General features: G+C 37.6%; 1 protein-coding gene across 1 annotated transcript; it reads right to left on the minus strand.

Moving 5' to 3' along the window:
• Nucleotides 1–1,019: 1,019 nt before the first annotated feature.
• Nucleotides 1,020–23,319, minus strand: LOC140143400 (uncharacterized). The gene is made up of 5 exons (XM_072165256.1): nucleotides 23,155–23,319; nucleotides 11,941–11,958; nucleotides 5,776–5,914; nucleotides 4,199–4,312; nucleotides 1,020–2,590 (listed from the first exon to the last, which is right to left on the minus strand). The coding sequence occupies exons 1-5, from the start codon at nucleotides 23,317–23,319 to the stop codon at nucleotides 2,175–2,177; spliced, it is 852 nt and encodes a 283-aa protein (XP_072021357.1). The 3' UTR covers nucleotides 1,020–2,174.

Raw genomic sequence — 23,319 nt, forward strand, 5'->3', positions numbered from 1 at the left:
TTGTCTGATTTCGTGAACAAAGCCACACATAACATTGTTTCCTTTCGTTTCCTTTATAATCGGTTACTGAAGCTATGAATACCATCTTTATTGCGATATCGCACATGAAAACAGTCACTTGTGCACAACCAGAGAAGATCCGATTTAATCAGTTGAGCTGTTTCAATGAGTGTTATCTTGGTTTAATAGCTTTTAATGGGGTTAAGTCCTGCAAAGGTCGAGATGAATTCTACTGTAGACATGACTGCATCATGCATGTTACAATGTCGACATTTAAGAAAATGCCGGTATGCACAAAACAAGTTAGATCAAGTCTAACGTTAGACCTGGTCCAACTATGGAGATTAGTCCTAAGAAAAAAAAACCTTTTGGTATTTACAAACATTATTCTATGTTATTGTGGATCCTGTACATGTAACTCTATGTTAGATGGCTGCAGTTTCACTTTTGGACTTTTCTAGAAGGAGGAAAAGAAAAAAGTAGAATGATTCCTCCCTAATTCTAACCTCCATGGTTAGATCAGGTCTAACGTTAGACCTGGTCTAACTTCTTTTGTGCATACGGACTTAAGAGATAAGAATAAACATACGTTTCGGGGCCATACAATACATCTGAAGTGGTCCTCAATTCGCTGTCGCAGTGCACGTTAGAATATGACCGTTGCTAGGTCAACTGGATCACGCTTTCTTTGTTACGAACCACTGATCGAAATGATCACAACACAAAGCCTATGGCATATCAAAATTTGGAACAGGTGTATGAGCCCAGGCTTGGAGCAGTAACCAATGGTTACTAACGTGCACTACGACAGCGAATACGCCGTAGAAGTGACGTCATAATCGGATTAACTACCATAGCAATGGGTGAATACAATTTTTGAATAGACCGCCCTGCACTACAAGTAGATTGCACTAATCACCTGTGTATGTCAGCAAACATAGATTGAATACAATACCGCTCTTTTCTTTTACTTATTTTACAGGTGCGAGTGATCAGCCCTTCTTTGACATCTATGGTTCAATGCATCGTACCACGTGAACGTTGTAGTGCAGGGCGGTATAGACGAATCCAATTTCACGCATTCCTGCTCCTCAATGGCAGCCATTAGCCGCGACGGGTACCCGACTATCCCACCTAAAATGTGGGATGATGCGGCCTTGAAGGGTATTATAAACTGCATTCTATCACCCGTGTATCATGTAGACAAAAGAATGATGACAGTTTACAACACAAAAGAATCTAACATCGAATTTTAAGCGGGTTTAATCCACCCTATTGGGTACTCACAACACCTGTTTGGTGCATGCGGGTACCCAAATATGGCCGACCAAATCCTGACCATGACTTGGCTCGTTGGATTCGTCTATAGTCAAAATTGTATTCATCCATTGTTATGGTAGTTAATCCGATATAACTACGTCACCTCTACGGCGTATATTATTTATCCTAACATCTACTACGGCTGAAAGAGATAATCTCGGAATGTTGCCGAGGCGTGCCATCTACATGTTTTTAATTTGAAAAGTTATTATGAGTATAATGTAGCATATTAAACTTAATATGGCTAAATGTATCTTAATGTATGAACGCTTAAAAGAAAAAAAATATTGTTTATTTATGAGCATTCAAATTCACCACATGATATAGCCTAATGTAATAGCAGGGCAAAAACTGTTATAGCGTTTGGCACCAGACAATCTCTTCTGACATCATTGCTTCTACCAGACTCCCCTCCCCCTATTCTGACAATGCTTATCTCAGATATGATTGCTTTTACCAGACTTTACCCTATTCTGAAAATGCTTATTTTTGAACTTTACGATGTACCGGGCCCTCAAAATAAGCGGAAATACTCCACAGTCACTGTACAATAACCTAACGCGTCGAAGCAAAGTAAAGATTGCCATAACTGCACTATGTTTTTGAAAGGCTATATTTTGATTAAGAGAGAACAATTATGGCAATTACATAAAATTAATTTCTCTTTCAGTTAACCATTTTGGTATTTCCCAAAATTCCTTTGCAAAATACGTCATCTTGGATGCGCAGAGTGTCACTGCACACGTTGAATTGCGCAATAATGATGTGCGCATCGATGATGGCTTAGTCGTGTTTACTTTTGCAAAGGCTTTCGGGTATTACCAAAAATTTATCTGGTTTCGGACTTTCTGGATTTAATACAACATGACACCTGAGAAGCTGGAATACTCATACTTGTCACTATTACCATAAGTACTGTGATCAATAGTACCCGACAGTGATTGAAACTGCAACTTCACTTCATCGCCGGCAACCAACTGCACCAAAGCAGAATTACTTGAAATATGGTAGTTACTCTCGATCTCAGGAGATTCGTACGTGGAAATAACCACAATCCCGTTTTTCATCAATGAGATAACAGGGTACTCCTCTGGTTTGATGCTGATACGGAAATTAAATAAGTAAAAACCCGACACGGGACAGGTGAATATGCTCGTTGCGGTGTTGAACGCGTTGCCGGTGTTGGTTTGAAATGTAACAACATCGCCAACAGCGCCTGTCTGCGCCTCGGTTTTTACAGCCATAAATGCAACCATTTGACGTAGTTGATCTACAAACATAAATGTAGAAGAACATACAACAAAGTAAGTATTGTTAAACGTAATAGGGGGGGGGGGGGCACACAAAATGCAAAATGCACTGCACAAATGAGTAAATGCGTTATGCGTTTACGGGTAAAACAATATTTAAGAAAAGGGTAGTTTGTGTCTGATCATGATCAACCGCTTTCTTCGGGTAACATTTTTTTGTTTTGTTTTGTTTTGGTTTTTGCTTGCATGGTGAAAAACCCGTTTAGGGCGTTTTGTTTAAAAAGTAAAATGGGTTACGCTAACACAATGGGTTACGCTGTGCACACTAACATAATAAAATTAATAAAAATTATAATCAAAGACCGAATTAAAAAGACTAGTTTGCGTCTGACGTCATACGCAAACTAGTCTTTCTCATTCGGACTTCAAACTACAAAGCTGACAGCCCGTTCAAAATAGACGGTTAGCAGTTATAGATTAAATAACCACATACTTACAGTGGGGTACTTTGTCCCACCCCAACGGTTTTATAATAACATAATTTTGCTTTGATATGATACCACATAACACATTTAGAATTGTTTGTGAAAATTTAATGATTACATGTTAATCAACGGCCACGTCAAATGGCTATATCGCATCCGACGACCCCCCTCCCCCGTTCCTATATTAAGGTGCAGGTAATATCAGAATTGGGACCGTCGAAAAGCAACATTTGAATTAATATTTGCATAAAAATAAATGTTTTTTCTTCTAATCTAGCCAATTTTCAAATGACCCGTCCAGTCTAGATTCACCAGTCTGTTTATTACACCTCAGAGAGGGTAGGGCACGGTTTAATGAGTAATGCATTTTGTTCTGATAAAATGGCCACATTTATTTCTTAAATCCGTTTGTAGCATCATGCAAAACAAGAGAAAATAATCGCTCGATGTGATTTTTTAGAGGTTACAGGATCTAACAAAAAAAGTACGTTTCTGGAAGAAAGCTTTTTGAATGCATAAACATGGCGAGTAAATAGGCGGTAAAAGAAAGGTATTTAAAACGGATCCGGGAAACGGATGCTAAAGAGAATGTATTTAAATATGCAAAACTAATGTCTAAGCTCTCCGACGGAGCAATGACGTCATTTCTACGTACATTAACTACCTTTCCTTTACTGCCCTTACTTACCGCATGTGGCTTTTTTGAATTTGCATAAAAATAAATGTTTTTTTCTTCTAATCTAGCCAATTTTCAAATGACCCGTCCAGTCTAGATTCACCAGTCTGTTTATTACACCTCAGAGAGGGTAGGGCACGGTTTAATAGGTAATGCATTTTGTTCTGATAAAATGGCCACATTTATTTCTTAAATCCGTTTGTAGCATCATGCAAAACAAGAGAAAATAATCGCTCGATGTGATTTTTTAGAGGTTACAGGATCTAACAAAAAAAAGTACGTTTCTGGAAGAAAGCTTTTTGAATGCATAAACATGGCGAGTAAATAGGCGGTAAAAGAAAGGTATTTAAAACGGATGCTAAAGATAATGTATTTAAATATGCAAAACTAATGTCTAAGCTCTCCGACGGAGCAATGACGTCATTTCTACGTACATTAACTACCTTTCCTTTACTGCCCTTACTTACCGCATGTGGCTTCATCACTGCCATCCGTACAGTCGTTGGAGCCATCACAAGATTGAGTTGATGGATCATAACATGCTGAATCATCTGAGCAGAGAACCTTGGGTAGAGTACAAACTGTGAGGATAGATCATCAAGAGAACATTCAGCTACACTATTAGAAAAAGGTTAGAAAGCTAAAATGGTTCGTAAAGGCCCATGTTGGACATTTTCAGATATGGCAATGGAGCGACCCTGCTAAGAGCTGGTATGTATGTGCATAGAACTACAATAGCTGGTTTGACCTTCATTTTTAACGTCTGTTTTGTCTGCACGGACCTCTTAGTATACCCAGTGGGCACACCTGACGTTGAAATCACGTTGTATTTGCAAATGGACTTCAACCTGATTTCAGCCTCCTTAATTTTGCATTGAAAGTTGGTTGAAATCAGGTTGAAATTTCACCGTTGTATCAACGTTGAAATTTCAACCTGATTTCAACTAACCTCTAGGTTGCAATCAGGTTAGGTTGAAACTTCGACGTTGTATCAACGTTGATTCAACGTAGAAATCCTAACCTGTGCCCACTGGGTAAATTGTCCTGTATGTAGAACCTGAAATAGTTTTACGAAGAAATAAAAAAGGTTCTGCAAAGGCCAAAACAAAATAGACAAAAGATGTTCTGTAAAGACCGGTAAGCATGGTAAGAACTATTTTGAGGTTCTTACGATTCCCTAGAACCCTCTGCTCTTGAGCTGTCTTGTATGTAGAACATAAAGACTTCCCAAAAAGTAACTCAGCCTATCCCAGTGGGCACACAGGTTGAAGTTCCACGTTGTAACGACATTGTATCAACGTCCGATTTCGACGTTGAAATCAGGTTGAAATTTCAACGTTGTATCGACGTTGAAATTTCAACCTGATTTCAACCAATCTGTAGGTTGAAATAAGGTTGAAATCAGGTTAGGTTAGATTTCGACGTTGTATCAACGTTGATACAGCGTCGAAATCCTAACCTGTGCCACTGGGTATAGCTTCAGAATTAAAATTGTATTCACAATTATGTTAACATAACAAGAAGAGTGGTTTATTTACGCACATTTTGATACCCCATTTGAACAATGTCGTTCAATAGTAACAACACAGTAGTGCCTTTAAAGAAAAATACCCGAATTTTAAAGTTGCAGTTTACAACGATCGATGACGTTAATGGAATGATCTCGAATTTTATGCTGCTGATATTTTGAAGTCATGATTAAAAATTCTGTCTTTTCATTATTTAGTTTGAGTTTATTCATTGATATCCATGAATTTATATATATGATACAAGCTTCTGCTTGTTTGCGCGCAGTTGTGTATCGTCTGCATAAGCAGAAACAAATAAACCGTGTTTCCGAGCAATGTTTGCGATGGGGAGGAATAGATGGTGAAGAGTATAGGTCCAAGCACGGATCCTTGAGGAACTCTATAGTGAAATGGCACATGCGTAGAAACGATCCCATTTATGTTGACTGCCTGAGATCTGCTACAAAGATAAGACTGAAACCATCTCAAAGCTAGACCTACAACACCAATTGACCTTCCAACGTGCTATACCTTACCTTGACAACCAACGACTTCAAAACGAAAGCTGATATGTTCATGCCACGCGGTTGGTAGTATTCGGATAAAACGCGCTTCAACTGGTGTAGAGAAAAGATTGGTGACAACCGTATTTTGGTCTGTATTTCCAACAAATGTCTGTGACAGGAATAGAAATTCAATATCAATAAGAAGAAAACGCATGACTTGTCAAATTTATCAAGTCGAATTTATCAAATTAAGGGGTTCATATATGAGTTAATTTTTTCTGGTTTTCAACCCTCGAAGTAGATAGTGAATGCTATAAATGTATATCCTATTTTAGATGGATTCCTGCTAGTGGCGTAGCCAAGAATAGGCAGCAAATCGGTTGTGGGACAACTTGCCCTCTATTGCACCACCCATGCTCGTCGCTATTATATTTTAGACATTTAGGCCTTATTTGACCATGTTTGACTATTTTCGTTACATTTTGTCTCCGAAGTCTCCTTTTTCCTAATTTTTAGCAATGTATTGCATTGCAAAAGCTTGTATTACACTTGATATCATTGATATACAAGGCTTCTTTAATTTTAAACTATTAAGAGAGTTCAAAGAGAAGGCAGTTTTAGCAAAATTTCCCAGTAAAATTGACAACAAAATGGGTGCAAATGTCCGTTTCCATGAAAACTGTCCATAGGGCTGACCTCTATATTGTCAAACAGTAATACTTTTATAGAACAGGCCAGCCGTGCAGAACAATTTTTAGCAAACCTGACAATGCAATTGAACATCAATATTATTGATTTAATAATATGAAGTAACAATACATTTGATTTGCTTTTTACTGTGTAACATCAGAGAAGAACATTAAGAGAAAACAGATTAACTTATATTAGCTCTCGTTGTTGATCTAATAATGCGATGATAACTTAAAATAAGATATCTTCTGATTGCAAAATGTCTATTACAGTAACTAAATATCACTGCTTTTTGATATTTATTTTTTCATGTACAATTTCCGTAAACATATGAAAACGATTGGTGAAGTTGGGTGCAGTTCTTTTAAATCACCCTGTATGTTTCTCCTAATCCCTGTGAAATTTTGGGCCTGAATTGTGTTCCATTTAGATGTTATGAATGTCAATGTGATCCCCATAGTGGTTACCATGCATACTGTTATATACTGTAGGCCTACGGCACGTTGTGAAACACGTTTTAAACCACTAGTTCAATTTAACTCAATACTTTGAATTCAGAATACTTTGATATGAGCTTCTATGTGAGATAGAAAACACAATATGAAAAATGCGCGTAGTTTTACAAATGAAACTAAAAACTCACCTGATTGTTTGTGGACTGCACAAAGCGCCAATCAGTACCGTCATTACTGTACTGAACTTTAAAGTTTTCCACCCACTGTGGACAACAACAGAGGATGATTTAAGCACTTCCCAGCAAGTCTTGCGGTTAGCACAGCTGTGTGCGTAAACATGACACCACTGCCCGCCCACTGCATACACACGTGCATGGTTAAATTTGAATTTGGACAGATATATTTACAATAAATACAGCTTCAAAAAGTTGGTCGATTTCACATTTTATGTTATCTACAGAAGGTATGAATTATCATTCATGCATACATCACTTTAGATCTGAAATCGACCAAATAATGACGACACACAGGCAATTCTAAAACAACATCTTTTGCACAGAGTTCAATGGGATTTGAAAAGTAAAGTGGCAGTTGAAACTCTAGTGATAACACATTTACAGTGCATGATGGGGCTTCCTTAAATCATCCTCTGGGACAACAACTGACACCTGCACCGAAGCGCGCATCCAGGTTAGAAGGTCTTCCTTGAGTCAACACGCCAGTAACCCGTGTTAAGACGCCTAGGTCTACTTGGATCCATTGGTCGGCGTGACTGTATTGGGCAATCCACGATCCACCGGAAGGGTATTGTGTTTGGCGATTCAGACGAGCATTACTAGGTCCGTAGTTGCCGTCGTCTGGCCATTCAGTGGAAGCCGTGAGTTGATTGTCAAGTATGCGACCATCCTCTAAACCAAGAGGTAGTGCTTGGCAAGCAGCGGCTAAAAGATACAAAGTTAAAGCAATAATTGCTGAGGAGAACGCCCTCGGTTTTTTCCGCAGAATGGAACTAATTCGATTAATGACAGGCGGTATAGGACACGCGACACGTGACGTTCGAGGCTGGCGAAAATACAAGGCTGACAGCCCCATTCAAAATAGACGGTTAGCAGTTATAAATTGAAAAAACAACATACTTACAGTGGGGTACATTGTCGTACCCCAACGGTTTTAGAGTAAGATAATTTTGCTTCGACGCCACATAACAAATTTAGATTATTGTTGTGAAGATTTCATGATTATGTGTTAATCCAATGGCGACGTCAAAAATGGCGATATCGCATCCACCACCACCTGACTAATGATACCTATTAAAACAGCACCCTCTACTTCCAGTAGAATGAAACCACGGGCCCAGAGGGTCATTTCGAAAAAGATATTTTTTCAAAATAGATTTCAAGTAGTCCATTTCAATATGATATGAGTACAATCTAGCAATATATTTGTTGTTACAAACTGTGTACGCAGTAATAAAACATATTTGAAATATTTTTGTTTATCTGATGAGCAGTAAATTGATATAAAAGGCTACTTACAAGTTGACGTTGGTGGCGCAGTTTGGGCGATAGCAGTCCCTGCGAAACCCACGATGCATATAAGCGACAGATAATTCATCTGAAAGAAAAATTAGATTGAATAATAATAATAATAATACACTGTATTTAGAACGCTATACACAAAAGTACCATAGCCTGTACAAATATCATAAAAAAACCATAATACATAATACAAAATACATCAGAATAAATATGATTTCAACAGTCTCTTGAAAGTATCAATGGATGGAGCACATCTTAATTGTGACCGTGAGTTACGTGGATATACGATTTATCACATCAGGTTTCAAATAAACATCTCAAAAAAAGTAACTAACCCCCCTTAAATAAGGGCCATTATTCAAAAACAGGTTGTTGTATTACAAATCTGTCAAATGCGTTGGAAGCAGAATTTATTTCTGCGTATTTTGGCATCTCATTTGATACGATAGCCCAGAAAACAATAAAACAATAAAACACCGGTGAATTTAATGTAGTGAGGTCCAGATTTGAAAGTGGCACAATACAAAAACACTTGGATATCATTACACAGATTTCCTTCCATCAATAGATTTTACTGCAACTTTCAAATCTTGGGTTACATTGATTACGGCGTCAATATTTAGACAATTGCTACAAATGAGGTGTCAAAATGCGCAGAAATAAATGCTGCTTCCAACGCATGTTACAGATTTGTAATACAATAGCCCCTTTTTGATTAATGACCATTATTTAAGGGGGGTTAGTTACTTTTTTGAGATGTTTACTAGAACTTGCCCGGTGCCAAGTATAGACGAATCCAACGAGCCAAGTCATGGTCAGGAATTGGTCGGCCATGACGGGTCCCCGCATGCACCACATTGGTGTAGTGACTGCCCAATTGGGTGGATTAAAGCCGCTTAAAAATCGATGTTTGATTCTTTTGTGTTGTAAACTCTCATCATTCTTTTGTCTACGTGTAACACGAGTGATAGAATGCAGTTTAAAATATCCTCCAAGGCCGCATTATTTCACATTTTATGTGAGATTAAGCCGACGGGGACCCAACTTTGGCAGCCATTAAGGTATAGGAATGTGTGAATTTGGATTCGTCTATATAGTGAATCGATTTGTTCATATAGAGCACAACGCCAGGCCCTAGGTCCCTTTTACACACTATATTTTAATAGATCCATATTACATTGGAACGTTGGGGAAAGGTTAATGATTGAACCTCAACCATTGTCTGAAATATGTAACAATATTAGGATTAATGCACTCTTCCCAACTGCACATAGTGTAGAGTTTTTTTATCAGGGTCACCTGCCCTGCCTTTTACCAAATGAGCCACGAGGAGAGCAGGTTAGGTTTTTTTTGGTCCTACGGGGAATTGAACCCGGGATCTCTAGCACCAAAGGCAAATACCATAACCATAATGTAAAACCTTATCATTTGTGTAGTTAGACTGTTCTGTTGCATGAAAACAATTATTTAATTAACACTTGAAAAAAAAGCAATGGGCTATTACAGTTGAAATCTATATTTCTGAACATCCAGATATCAAATCAAAAAATATTTGTGTTAAAGATTTTTATGTTTTCCCTAACCCGCCTGCGTTTGGATTTTCGGCCGCGTTTGAGGTGCCAAAATCCCTAACCAATTAATTATTTTATATTTTGTACAAAATCTAAAGTTTCCATTTCCCCTACTATTTTTGTGTGATTTTAGAAATGTTGTTCCAACAAATAATCGCAAAACACCATCGCTATTATAAATACACAAGAACACATACCCAGCAAAAACAAAAACGTTTTTAAAACGTTTTAAATAAGTTATATTTTGGGGTTTGATTTAGGTAAAAACGTTTTAATAACATTAAAGTGTCGGGTTATATAAAGGTCATGAAATCGTTTTAAAACGTTTTGTATGAAAACACACTACAACAATATTTTTAAAATGTTTTTGAAATGTCATTGTAAACTATTTATGGAAACATTTTTGGCCAAATATTTTGTCAACACTTAAATAACAGTATGTTAAAATAATTGCACCAAGCAAACACAGAATTGTTCTTAAAATGTTTTTTACAAAACGTTTTAATAACACTTAAATGTTGGGTTATATAAAGGTCGTGAAAACATTTTAAAAACGTTATTGTAAATATTTTGGGCAAACATTTTTTGCAAAATATTTTTTCAACCCCAAAATAACATTCTGTTTAGAATGATTTGTACCAAGTTTTCAAAAATGTTTTTGGAATGTTATTAAAACGTTTTTATACCCTTTATATAACCCGACATTTAAATGTTTTCTGTAAAACATTTGTGTTTGCTGTGCAGTAAGTTACCAACAAATGTTATTTAATGTTATGAAAACGTTTTATACCATTAATGTACCCTTTATATAACCCGACATTTAAACGTTTTCTGGCAACCGTTTATAACCTTTTGCGAATGATGTCGAAAACGTTTTGTGTTTGCTGGGTATTCTGAATCAAACGGGGGTGTGATAAGCTTCGAGAGAAAACGCAACCTCGCTACTCTCGCCGCAATTCATTTGTCAAAATTCGCGATTTTGAATATGGAACCGTTGTTTTATTATTACGATGGAAATATTAGTCGAAAGCGAACACGATGTTCACATCACAGTACGTACACGGCGTGCGAGAGATGGTACATACACATCAAAGGCCCGTACAGTAGCACTGCAGTGGCACAACCGAAGGAGTGTCATGCATTGGCGACATTCTCTTGGTCGGGCTGACGTCACAAAGGGGAAATAACCTTGTAAAACCTGTGTGCGCATGTGCAGTTCCCCTTTCTCGAGCTGGTTGCTATGCGCGCACTTGTGCAAAGGGGACGAAGGGAACAATGTTCCCGGATGTCCGACCGAGTGAATCTGCGCTGGTATAAATTTCAGTTTTCTTTGTTTTGCCTCAGTTGTCCGGCTCAAAATTAAAAGACAGTAAAAGCTAACATTTTATGGAAAAGAAATACTAATCTATTTTTGATGGAAATGTTATAACATGGCTTTAAGGGTACACGATGACGCTGTATTGTTATTCGAAGCAGAAAAAAAATCTCGATTTTCATTATCTAAATCAATTAAAAAATAACACTTTGATGTTTTGCAAAAGTTCATTCTACAAATTATACACTTTGAAAACTTGTTTGATTTATTGTTGTTAATGAGTTATGTACGTTTTACAAAAGTGTTGTTGTTTCTTTTACAACATAACTCAAGAACCACAGGACCTACAAAAGTATATCTGTGGTATTTGAATGCTTCTACACACTCGCTATGAAATGATCAATGCAATTTTGGCCAAAGGTCACTACCAATCGCAAGATGCTGTTAACTACCAAATCGCAACAGTTTAAGATAGTTGCTACCTTAATTCGTGCAAAGCAGCAAATGCACATGGCATAGTTCAAATTTCCTCACAAATTTTAAAACGAACAATTGATGGATATGAATAACACTTAAATATAATAATGAATATTAAACATAACGAAAATAATGCAATGTGCACTTACCGTAACCAAGTGTTGAGCCTATTCAATGCTTCGTCGAAACCAAACACGTTCTAGCTGATCTGTTATAGCTGGTTGTGCTGATAGCTTCAAGTGACTGATGTTACTGATATGCAGTGATATTTATGCAGAAGTGAAATCAAAAATTATAATCACATTTTCGACAGCACTTCATTTTTTGACCAATAAGATTGGTCGTTCTTTCCCAATAAACAGTCTATAAGGAACGAATCACCTTATTGGTCAGGTCTCTACCATTAAATTGGAGAGACGTACACTGCGATCCAGGTGGCACACTTCGGACGCGTTCATTTTTCTTACGGGTTGATGCATGATTTGCTTGTATTTTGCAACAAAGCGTAACAATTTACATGTTATAAAAATAGCAAATGGATTTTTTTCTCGTGTATGAAATGGGTAATAAATGCGTATCACTTGTTGCTCAAAAATTGTACAGAATGTGCTTGTACTAAGATGTTGATGCGTCTAATTATCGCCCTTGATGCGCACTCCCCTCTCGTGCTCGTGCATTAGACGCATCTCAGTACGCGTGCATTATTTTGTACATTTTTAAATGCAAAAAGTGATACGTATTAAATAAAACTATGAATAAACAAGAAACAAAATATTATATTAAACAGAAAGAAGAAGAAGTGTATTCCTGCTAAAAGCCACATTGTAACATTTGGTGAGGAGGACGCCCTTGATATTTTTCAATTAATTTTTATCGAAAAACCGATCTGCCTGTTACCATGTGCTGAGCAATGCACTGTTACTATATGATTCTGACTCATCATTCTATAGACATATGTAACAGTTGTTCTATATTCAATTGAAACAATAGTGTGCAATCTGGTTATACTTATTTTTAGTATGATTTCATTTATCATACATGAATAGGTTTCTCTCCCATTTCTCTCTCTCTCTCTCCCTCTCCCCCTCTCTCTCTCTCTCTCTTACTCTCTCTCTCTCTGTAGCTTATAACACTCCTCGTATTTTTCTCGATCTCCCGTATGAAAGTTTCAAAGTTGACCTCTGACCTTTGACCTCCGCATTCCCCTCATATCAAGGATTCCCCTCACCAAGCCCAATCGGAAAATTTTAAGAATTTGACCTTTGACATGGACCTCCGATTTCATCCGAATTTAGCTTAGAACACTCCTCATATTTTTCTCGATCTCCCGTGTGAATTTTGCCAAGTTTAAGGTCAATCGGACAAAGTTGAAAAACCTCCACATTCCCCTCGTATCAAGGATTCCACTCACCAAGTTTAAGCCCATCGGACAAAGTTGAAAAATTTGACCTTTGACCCTGGACCTCCGATTTCATCCAAATGTAGCTCAGAGCACTCCTCGTATTTTTCTCAATTTCCTTTGTGAATTCGGTGAGATTCGGATCAAAATTGACGGAGCCTTTTACACACATACACCCCTCCCTCCACATATACACCCCTACATACATACACACAGCATTAGCCAAATTATAGTAAAATACAAGAATGAGGAAAAATAATTATACGACGGGGTGAACCAAATTGAAAAAATTGGTATTTTAAAATGACGAGACAGGATGCAGACAGAAAAACATGAATGTGGACCTTTTTTGTTAATTTTGAACCATGTGGGGAGGGGTACTTTGGATCTCGATCAAGCCAAATCAGTCGGAACTCGGAAATATTAATTTTGAGATATAGCCAAACAAAGGTATGATTTCCTTTGTTTCCTTTTGTTTTGGAAATTCTTTAATTGCTCACATCTTTGGAACTGGTTGCTAAAGTACTATTTGAAATAATGTACTCTAGGTCGGTAAACATGAGTGAGACTTTTAAGTCTTCAGAGCAACTTAAAAGTTGCTCTGAAGATGGCACTCGCTAGAGTTACGAAATCTCAGCCCTCTGAAATGGACTTCTCTGGGGAAAGATTTAAAAATCTCACTCATGGTTGCTCAATTTCAATGGGGTTTTCTGCAACATACAGCTTTGTAAATGTTTTTACTATCCTATAAAAAACTGAAAATTTAATATTTCCGAGTTCCGACTGCATTTGCTTGATCGCATCACATAATGCAAACGAGTATGTGTCACGTTAGCCCCTTACTATCTCGATCGGTTGTTTGTTATGTTATGTTAAGTAATGTTATATGTTATGTTATGTAAGAGTTGTAGATTTTCATGACCATATTTGGAATCAGCATGAAAAATGCGTTAAAATGAGTACAAACAAGCCTAGTGTTGGTTCAGTGGTTTTTGAGAAAAAGCTCTTGATATTTTGAGAACTTATCTCAAAACTTGGATATTTTTTGTTGAAGCCCATGGCTAGCATGCAGAGCATCGATATTCATATGTCTATGCAGCATCCTACAGTTACAGTTCTATGTAATACCATGCACTAAAATGAACATCATACTTTTCAAATTTTGCTTTAAAAATTTCATTTCATAGACATTCCCTTTGATCACATCGTTGGTTGACAATTAATCCAGATGTCGTTTACCATTGTTTTTGTCATATTTTTAGAAATTGTAAACATAAAAGATTTTATGCTAGCGGGGAAATATTACTGTGTTCTAAACGCGCAGTTTGATAAAAAAACAAAAACAATATCCAAATGTTAGCAAGAACTAAATTTAATTCATCTTTATTACTCATAAATTTTCGCGCGGAATTAAATTGTGCATAAAATAACCTCCAACAAGATTTGAAATCCCTTTAAGGTTTATTTGGAAGCTTTTGGGCCTAATAACTGCTAAATTGTTGGTCTAAAGTACATAAAAGTATGCATATTTAAAATGGCTAACCAACTTCACCAAATATTTTGGGTGTAAATCATACTTTCTATAATGATACGTTTAACAACCATTTTCGGTGCATATTTTTACACAAGTATACATGAGCCCCACATGTCATATATTATGGGCCTCAGGGCCCCAAATGTTAAAATAAGGGGCAACAGATTGACAGGGCTAGCGCTAAAACTACAAGGGCCCCAGGGCCCATATGTGTACACTTATGGGCCCTACCCATCAGATTTATCCTTTGCCCATCTTGGCCCCAGAGGTCAAAGGTCACGGGCCCCAGGGGCCCAAATGTAAAAATACAAAGCATGCTGTTTCTCATCAAATGAAGCAGCCTCAGGGCCCTGAGTTGGTACACTGATAGCCCCAGGGGTACTCTATATATACAAGTATACATGAGCCCCATATGTCATATATTATGGGCCCCAGGGCCCCAAATGTTAAAATAAGGGCAACAGATTGACAGAACTAGCGCTAAAACTACAAGGGCCCCAGAGCCCATATGTGGTACACTTATGGGCCCTACCCCGTAGATTTATCCTTTGCACATCTTGGCCCCAGAGGTCAAAGGTCACAGGCCACAGGGGCCCAAATGTAAAAATACAAAGCATGCTGTTTCTCATTAAATGAAGCAGCCTCGGGGCCCTGAGTTGGTACACTGATAGATCCAGGAGTACTCTATATAAAAAAGTATACATGAGCCCCACATGTCATATATTATGGGCCCCAGGGCCCCTAATGTTAAAATAAGGGACAACAGATTGACAAGGCTAGCTATAAAACTGCAAGGCCACTAGAGCTCATATGTGGCACATATATGGGCCCTAAGTTGTAAATTACCTTTTGCCCATTTTGGCCCCAAATGGTTTAGGGTAGGGCCCCAGAGGCCCAAATGTTAAAACAAGGGCCGGTCGTTTCTCAGCAAATAAAGGAGCTACAGGGTTTAGATTTGGTACACTAATAGGTCTTCAGCATTATATTGTTATATGTATATATGAACCCCATGTGTCACATAATATGGGCCCCAGGGCCCCAAACGCTAAAACATAGGGCCGGCCGTTAATCAGTAAATAAAGCAGCTACAATGCCCAGCTTGAGTCTACTGATAGCACTTGAGAATCATACTTTAACATATGTACGTGAGCCCCATAAGTCATATATATTGGGCCCCAGGGCCCCAAATGTTAAAACAAAGGGCCGGCCGTTTCTCATCATATAAAGCAGCTTTATGGCTCAGAGTTTGTACACAGATTTCACCTGAGAATTACATTGTTATATGTACATATGAGCCCCATATATCACATAATATTGGTCCCAGGGCCCCAAACGCTAAAACATAGGGCCGGCCGTTACTCAGTAAATAAAGTAGCTACAGTGGCCAGCTTGAGTCTACTGATAGCACTAGAGAATTATACTTCAACATAATTATGTACATGGGCCTCATAAGTCAAATATTATGGGCCCCAGGGCCCCAAATGATAAAACAAAGGGCGGGCCGTTTCTCATCAAAGAAAGCAGCTTCCGTGCTCAGAATATGTACAGAGATAGCACCTGAGAATTATATTGTTACTAACACCCACACACCCATCCACCCCACACACGTAGGACTAAACAGGCAGATCGTATTCTATCATAATTGGAAATACCAGCGTGAAGCGTTAAGGCTGTTCCAGTTAAATTTCATACCCATTGGCTGTTCCATTTAATTTACATACTCCCTCCGAAATGTCCCCAAAAAAGGCTGTTCCGTATAATTTACATACTCCCTCTGAAACAGACAGATCCGTATTATAATATAATAATTGGAAATACCAGCGTGAAGCGTTAAGGCTGTTCCATTTAAATTACATACCCATTGGCTGTTCCATTTAATTTACATACTCCCTCTGAAATGGCCTCAAAATAGGCTGTTCCATTTAATTTACATACTCCCTCTGAAATGGCTGTTCCATTTAATTTACATACTCCCTCTGGAATAGTTTTCCCCTAAATCATATTGCATAGCCTCACTGTAAATCAGAGAAACTGACAACAGCAATCTATGGAGAGACGACTCCCCTGGGAGGGGCCTTTTTACAACTATTTTAAGTGCTACGAGAGTGCAACCTGCATTAAATTAAAGCTTGTGACTTGGATTTTCACTTTTTACACATTTTCCACCCAATTAGGCGACTTTTTACCATTTCTTTATTATCAGTCCTCAGCAAATAAGGACTGTAAGTTTGGGTATACCGATAACATATAGCCGTATTTGTGTACAAATATATAGCCTTCTAGTTACTATTATGATTCTGACTCATCATTACAGACATATGTTGTTCTCTATTGAAACAATAGTGTGCAATCTGGTTATACTTATTTTTAGTATGATTTCATTTATCATACATTCGATGAATAGGTTTCTCTCACATTTTTTACGATCTCCCGTAAAGTTTCAAAGTTGACCTCTGACCTTTGACCTCCGCATTCCACTCATATCAAGGATTCCCCTCAACAAGTTTAAGCCCAATCTGAAAAGTTTGAGAATTTGACCTTTGACATTGGACCTCCGATTTCATCCGAATTTAGCGTAGAACACTCCTCATATTTTTCTCTATCTCCCGTGTGAATTTTACCAAGTTTAACCTTTGATCTTTGACCTCCGCATTGCCCTCATCAAGGATTCCACTCACCAAGTTTCATATTTTTCTCTATCTCCCGTGTGTATTTTGCCAAAATTAAGCCCAATAGAACCAAGTTTAAAAAATGTGACCTTTGACCTTGGACCTCTGACTTCATCCGAATGTAGCTCAGAACACTCCTCGTATTTTTTTCGATCTCCCGTCAATCAAAATAATTGTCGGAGCCTTTTACACACATATACACCCCCATTATACATCCCTACATACATACACACAGCATTAGCTAAATTATAGTAAGATACAAGAATGAGGAAAAATAATTATACGACGGGGTGAACCAAATTGAAAAATTGGTGTTTTAAAATGACGAGACAGGATGCAGACAGAAAAACAGGAATGTGGACCTTTTTTGTTAATTTTGAACCATGTGGGGGAGTCAGTCGGAACTCGGAAATATTGACTTTGAGATATAGCCAAACAAAGGTATGATTTCCTTTGTTTTGAACACTCTTTAATTGCTCATATCTTTAGAACTGGTTACTCAATTACGATTTGAAATTACTTGGTACTCTAGGTCGGTAAACATAAGTGAGATTTAATCTTTCCCTAGAGAAGTCCATTTCAGAGGGCTGAGCTTTCGGAACTCTAGCGAGTGCCATCTTCAGAGCAGCTAAATTAGTGCCATCTTCAGAGCAACTAAATTAATTTAGTTGCTCTGAAGATGGCACTCGGTAGAGTTCCGAAAGCTCAGCCCTCTGAAAAGGACCTTTCTAGGGAAAGATTAAATCTCATGGTTGCTCAATTTCAAGGGGGTTTTAGTACCGAAGTGATGACGTCACAGAAAACTTTTTTTTGCATTTCTGCTTTTTGAATACCATGTATCGGTGGAGCATGATGAAAAACATCCACAGTTCAAATTTGGTTGAAATCGGATCATGAGGGCCCGAGATATGGCCGCATGAATACCTAATTAGCCCCATTGAAATCAGTGTAAATTGGCCTGGTTCCAAAGAGTTTTCATCATGTTCTACTGATATTTGGTCATGAAAATTCTGAAATGCAAAAAATAAAATTTTATGACGTCACACTTCGGTACTCTATACTAGAAGAAACTGAAAATTTAATATTTCCGAGTTGATTGATCGCATCACATATGCAAACGAGTATGTGTCACGTCTTCCCCTTACTATCTCGATCGGTTGTATGTTATGTTATGTTATGTTATGTTATGTTATGTTATGTTATGTTATGTTATGTTATGTTATGTTATGTTATGTTATGTTATGTTATGTTATGCTGTGGTGATACTATACCCAGCAAACACAAAACGTTTTCGGCATCATTCGCAAAATGCTATAAAAGGTTGTCAGAAAACGTTTAAATGTCGGGTTATATAAAGGATATATTAAGAGTATAAAACATTTTTTGATAATCTACTGCTCAGCAAACAAAAATGTTTTACAGAAAACGTTTAAATGTCGGGTTATATAAAGGGTATAAAAACGTTTTAATAACATTCGAAAAATATTCTTGAAAACTTGATACAAAACATTCTAAACAGAATGTTATTTTGGGGTTGAAAAAATGTTTTGCGAAAAATGTTTGCCCAAAATATTTCCAATAACGTTTTAAAAACGTTTTCATGATCTTTTAAATGTTATTAAAAGGTTTTGAAAAAACATTTTAAAAACGTTTCTGTGTTTGCTGGGTTGAAATATTTTAACATAATGTTATGACACAATATTTGGCAAAAATGTTTGCAAAAATAGTTTACAATAACATTTTTTGAAAACATTTAAAAATATTGTTGTAGTGTGTTTTCATACAAAACGTTTTAAAACTTTATCATGACCTTTATATAACCCGACATTTTAATGTTATTAAAACGTTTTTACCTAAACCAAAAGCCAAAAATTAAAACGTTTTTAAAACGTTTTTGTGTTTGCTGGGTATGGATGAGTGTTTTTGGTCAAATTTTTGACAATACACATGCATTTTTAGGTAAACGGCGTTTGAAAATGTTGGAACATGAAATATTCATGTTATTAAGGCATCCGTTATAAACAAAACGCACGTGTTTACGACCAAACGACCTACGCTAATCGTAGACCCATCCTTTGCGTTCAATTTAGTGATAACATTTTTACCCCACCACCTTACCTGGGGATAGGACCGGCCATCAAAAATGACCTTATAGGGTGGTGGGGAGGGGGGTGTCGGTGGCTTGTGATTTTTTTAATATTTTCAAAATCGCTAATACGTTATACGCAACCATGTTTGGACTCGATGTTCTATTTGATTTCAAATATCAATGATGTTTCTATTTTTGTATTTTGCTTTGTTCTCATCGTCATTGCATTTGTGTTTGACAATTAATCCAGATGTCATAAACTATTGTTTCTGTCAGTTCTGAGAAATCGTAAACGTAAAAGACGTCATTCATGCTATTGTTGTCTTCACCAAACTAGTTTTGAGGTATGGGTGAAATCATGCCTTTTTGTTTTACCATTTTCTCCAAAAGTTGACGTCATAGATGGTTTTGTCAAATGCATGCAGGACCCCATGATTTCCTTATTATTATGATCAGCTCGTTATGGGCGAGAATTATTCGGTTTTTGTTACTGCGAAAGTCAAGTCCCCACTTACGCCTGTGTAGATTAACAAAAGCGCGCGTCAGTCAATCATTACGCAAAGCGCGGTTCACGTTGGTGGTGCGCTCAGTGCCGGCACCATGAATTTTGCTGGTGGGGGGTGAATTTCAGGGCGAGGGACGCGTAATTTTGTTGGTTGTGCCCCGGGTTGTGCCTCAAAATTGCGGGGGGGGGGAGAGCAAGAAAGATATGGGTGTTATGAGTCCCACTGATCAACGTATAGCTGCCCATTTCTTCCCCTTTTTCTCCCAGCCTCGCCTATCTCTGTCCCTGAATCGCTCTAAACCATTCTTTCCTCTCCTCCTTTCTCTCTTTCAATTTTTAATCGCTTCAATATCACGCGATAATTTAAGATTCAAGAACCATGTTTGGACTCAGTATTCTATTTGATTTGAAATAACGATCTATTTTTGTATTTTTGCTTTAAATGTCATCTAAAATCCCTTTGTTCTGATCGTCATAGCATTACTGTTTGACAATTAATCCAGATGTTGTTAACTATTGTTTCTGTCAGTTCTAAGAAAGACGTAAACGACGTCATTCCTGCTGTTGTTGTTTTCACCAAACTAGTTGAAGTGTGGATGAAATCATGGTTTTTATGATTTGTTTAATACATTTTAGTGAATATTTCTTTTCTTTTTTTAAAGATATTTTCTCCAAATCTGAGCATTTTTTCAAATATTTGAAGTCACATATGGTTTTGCCAAGTGCATGCAGGGCCCCATGATTTCCTTTATTTTTTTTTCTTCAGCAATGTCAGTTAAAAACTTGGTGCTTGGATATACATTTTGTTTTTAAATCCTGGTGTTAAAATTATGCATCAAATTGTGTCATAGTGTGATATTTTTGATTTTTATAGGCCTTGAGTTCGCCCGCGAGCTTTTTACGGAATTCATTTTTTAGCGCCTCCAACTAATATAGTTTGCTAAAGAAAGATATTTCCCACCTCTGTAAGGCACATCGTGTGGGTCTATATATTATAGTGTTGTCAGAATTTCCGTTTTTATTTTACCCTTTTTCCCTTCATGCTCCGAAAATGTCAAACTCAGTACTTTTATCTCGAGAGCATCCAGCAGAAATAGTCGACATTTCCATTGTTGTCATCCAGGTCAATTTTCCATTGAAAAGCAAAGATTGCCCGACCAGCGATTTGGTAGCTCAAATCCTCAATTGGGTGTTCTGGTAAATGAGGTGAATTTTAAAAATTTGCTCCCGTGATAGCCTGCAATTTCAATTTATATGGATTCCATGATCATGAAAACCATTTTGTCTGTCTGTTTGTTTGTTTACCTAGGCTAGTCTGTATTAAGAGACGCACGCTTGAGGTCCATGGAAAAATCCACGGTCCAAACCTAGTAAAATTAGCGTGTTATTATAGGGGATTTTAATCTTCTGTCCCTCCTATCTCCAGGTGAATTTTGCATGACCTACCCCCCCCCCCGCCCCCATCGCGGGTTGCCATTTTCATTACACCCTTCAGACTTGTGTTCGGGTTTGTTTTTATTTTTGACAAGTAGGCCTAACCATATTTGTCATAATTAAGCGCTATACCTAAATGTATAGCTATGCTATATACTATTATGTATACCCGTATGTAATATCATGTACATGTAGGCCTATGGGGTGGGGTGGGTGCAGAGGTGTGTGAGGTGGGTAGTGGGGGTGTATGTAGGGAAACTTTGGGGTGGTACTCAACACACTTTAACCATGACTTTCAATGCAAGGCTTATTGTTGCCACAAATGTTTTTTTTCCTTAAGGTTATTTAATAGGTTTTTATAAACTTCCATGTTTAACCTGGTATTGTTTTGGCTGCTTCATTAGGGCCTATGACTTTCGGTGGGTTTCCAAAAGCAGTTTCAAACAAACACAAACAAAAGGCACCATACCCAGTCACCTTCATGACAATTGAAACACTACGTCAAGTATTAACATCCAAGTTATTCTGTTTTTAGGCAAGCAATTTTAAATAATTGCTTGAACAGGTTTTTGTTTATAAACAAAAACCTGTTTAAGTTAACAATGATAATGAATGGTTCTTATAAGGCACAATCTCTTTTGATGAGGAACTCAAAGCGCGCAAAGCATGAAATTTACAAACAAACATAAAAACAATCAATTTACAAAGATTGGTTTTAAGCCTATCAAAATCGAAAATCTTACACGAAATGACTGAATTTCACGTCTAAGTTTAACACTCGGATCTGAAAAAATACAGTATCAAGCACTACAATTTTTCCTGACATTTACTTGCTTTTCATTTGGCCGAGAAAATTAATTTTACATTGAAAAGGTGTAACTCAAAATTTAGCTCATTTCAACACCAAATTGCCTCATTAAATGACTGAGTGAGCCTTGCATAACAAAAGAATCGGTTGTCCAGGTTGCTAACTGCTTGGCTAATTCCTTTCCTTAAATTCTCTCCCAACCTAGCCTCTCTATATCTCTGAATCTCTTTATACGCTTCTTTCCTCTCTTTATCATGTTTACACCCGCATGCTGAGCATGCAGGGTATATTGTTAACCTGTGGTTTCTTCTTCTTCTTTTCCTGCCCTTGTCTTACTATTCGAATCTACCGGGTGCAAATTACTCGCCCGCAATTGAAAGTACATATTTTTCGGAGGGAGCGCTCACAAGATGGAAGCTTACTCCAGTTTAACGGTAACAGTAAAGGGAGCCCTCTCTTGTGCGGAAATCAATGTGTACTTTAATTGGGAGCGCTATAGTGGTGTATAGGTGATTTCGCAAAGCAGACAGTAATTCGCTGTCGTAGTGCACGTTACAATATGACCGTTGCTAGGCCAACTGGATCACGCTTTCTGTGTTGCGAACCACTGATCGAAATGAGCCTATGGCATATCAAAATTCGGAACAGGTGTATGAGCCCTGGCTTGGAGTAGTAACCAATGGCTACTAACGTGCACTACGACAGCGAATATCCGGGAGATCCAGATTGATGGTAGATGGGATTTTTTCTGCACGATGAAATAGGGTTTTATTTACCCCGAGTTTGTGAATGAGCGGATGGTGCGAATCGAACAACAGGTATTGGTCCGTATGAGTGGATTTTCTGTACACTCTGGTATTTAACGAGCCATTGTTCTCAACTGTGACCAAACAATCCAAAAATGGGAGTTTGTTGTCATGTAAACCTTCCTGCGTGAACCTGATGTTCTCGTCAACAGCGTTGATGTGTTCAAAGAAGGGGCTTGTTCGCTTTTCTTAAGCTTCACAAGAGTATCGTCCACATAACGAAACCAATGCGTTGGTGGTGTGCCGTTGTAGGACTGTAGTGCTAACCGCTCAAAACGTTCCAT

This window comes from Amphiura filiformis, unplaced genomic scaffold (assembly GCF_039555335.1).
Source record: "Amphiura filiformis unplaced genomic scaffold, Afil_fr2py scaffold_21, whole genome shotgun sequence".
NCBI classification, from domain to species: Eukaryota; Metazoa; Echinodermata; class Ophiuroidea; order Amphilepidida; family Amphiuridae; genus Amphiura; species Amphiura filiformis.

Bases quoted from the DNA above. Each gene is read 5' to 3' on its own strand.
- LOC140143400 (XM_072165256.1), bottom strand. From the start codon at position 23,319: ATGGAACGTTTTGAGCGGTTAGCACTACAGTCCTACAACGGCACACCA. The intron at 4,313-5,775 runs GTAAGGTATAGC...CTATCCTCACAG, and splicing joins TGAAGTCGTTGGTTGTCAAG to TTTGTACTCTACCCAAGGTT. The intron at 2,591-4,198 runs GTAAGTAAGGGC...TTATGTTTGTAG, and splicing joins CAGTGATGAAGCCACATGCG to ATCAACTACGTCAAATGGTT.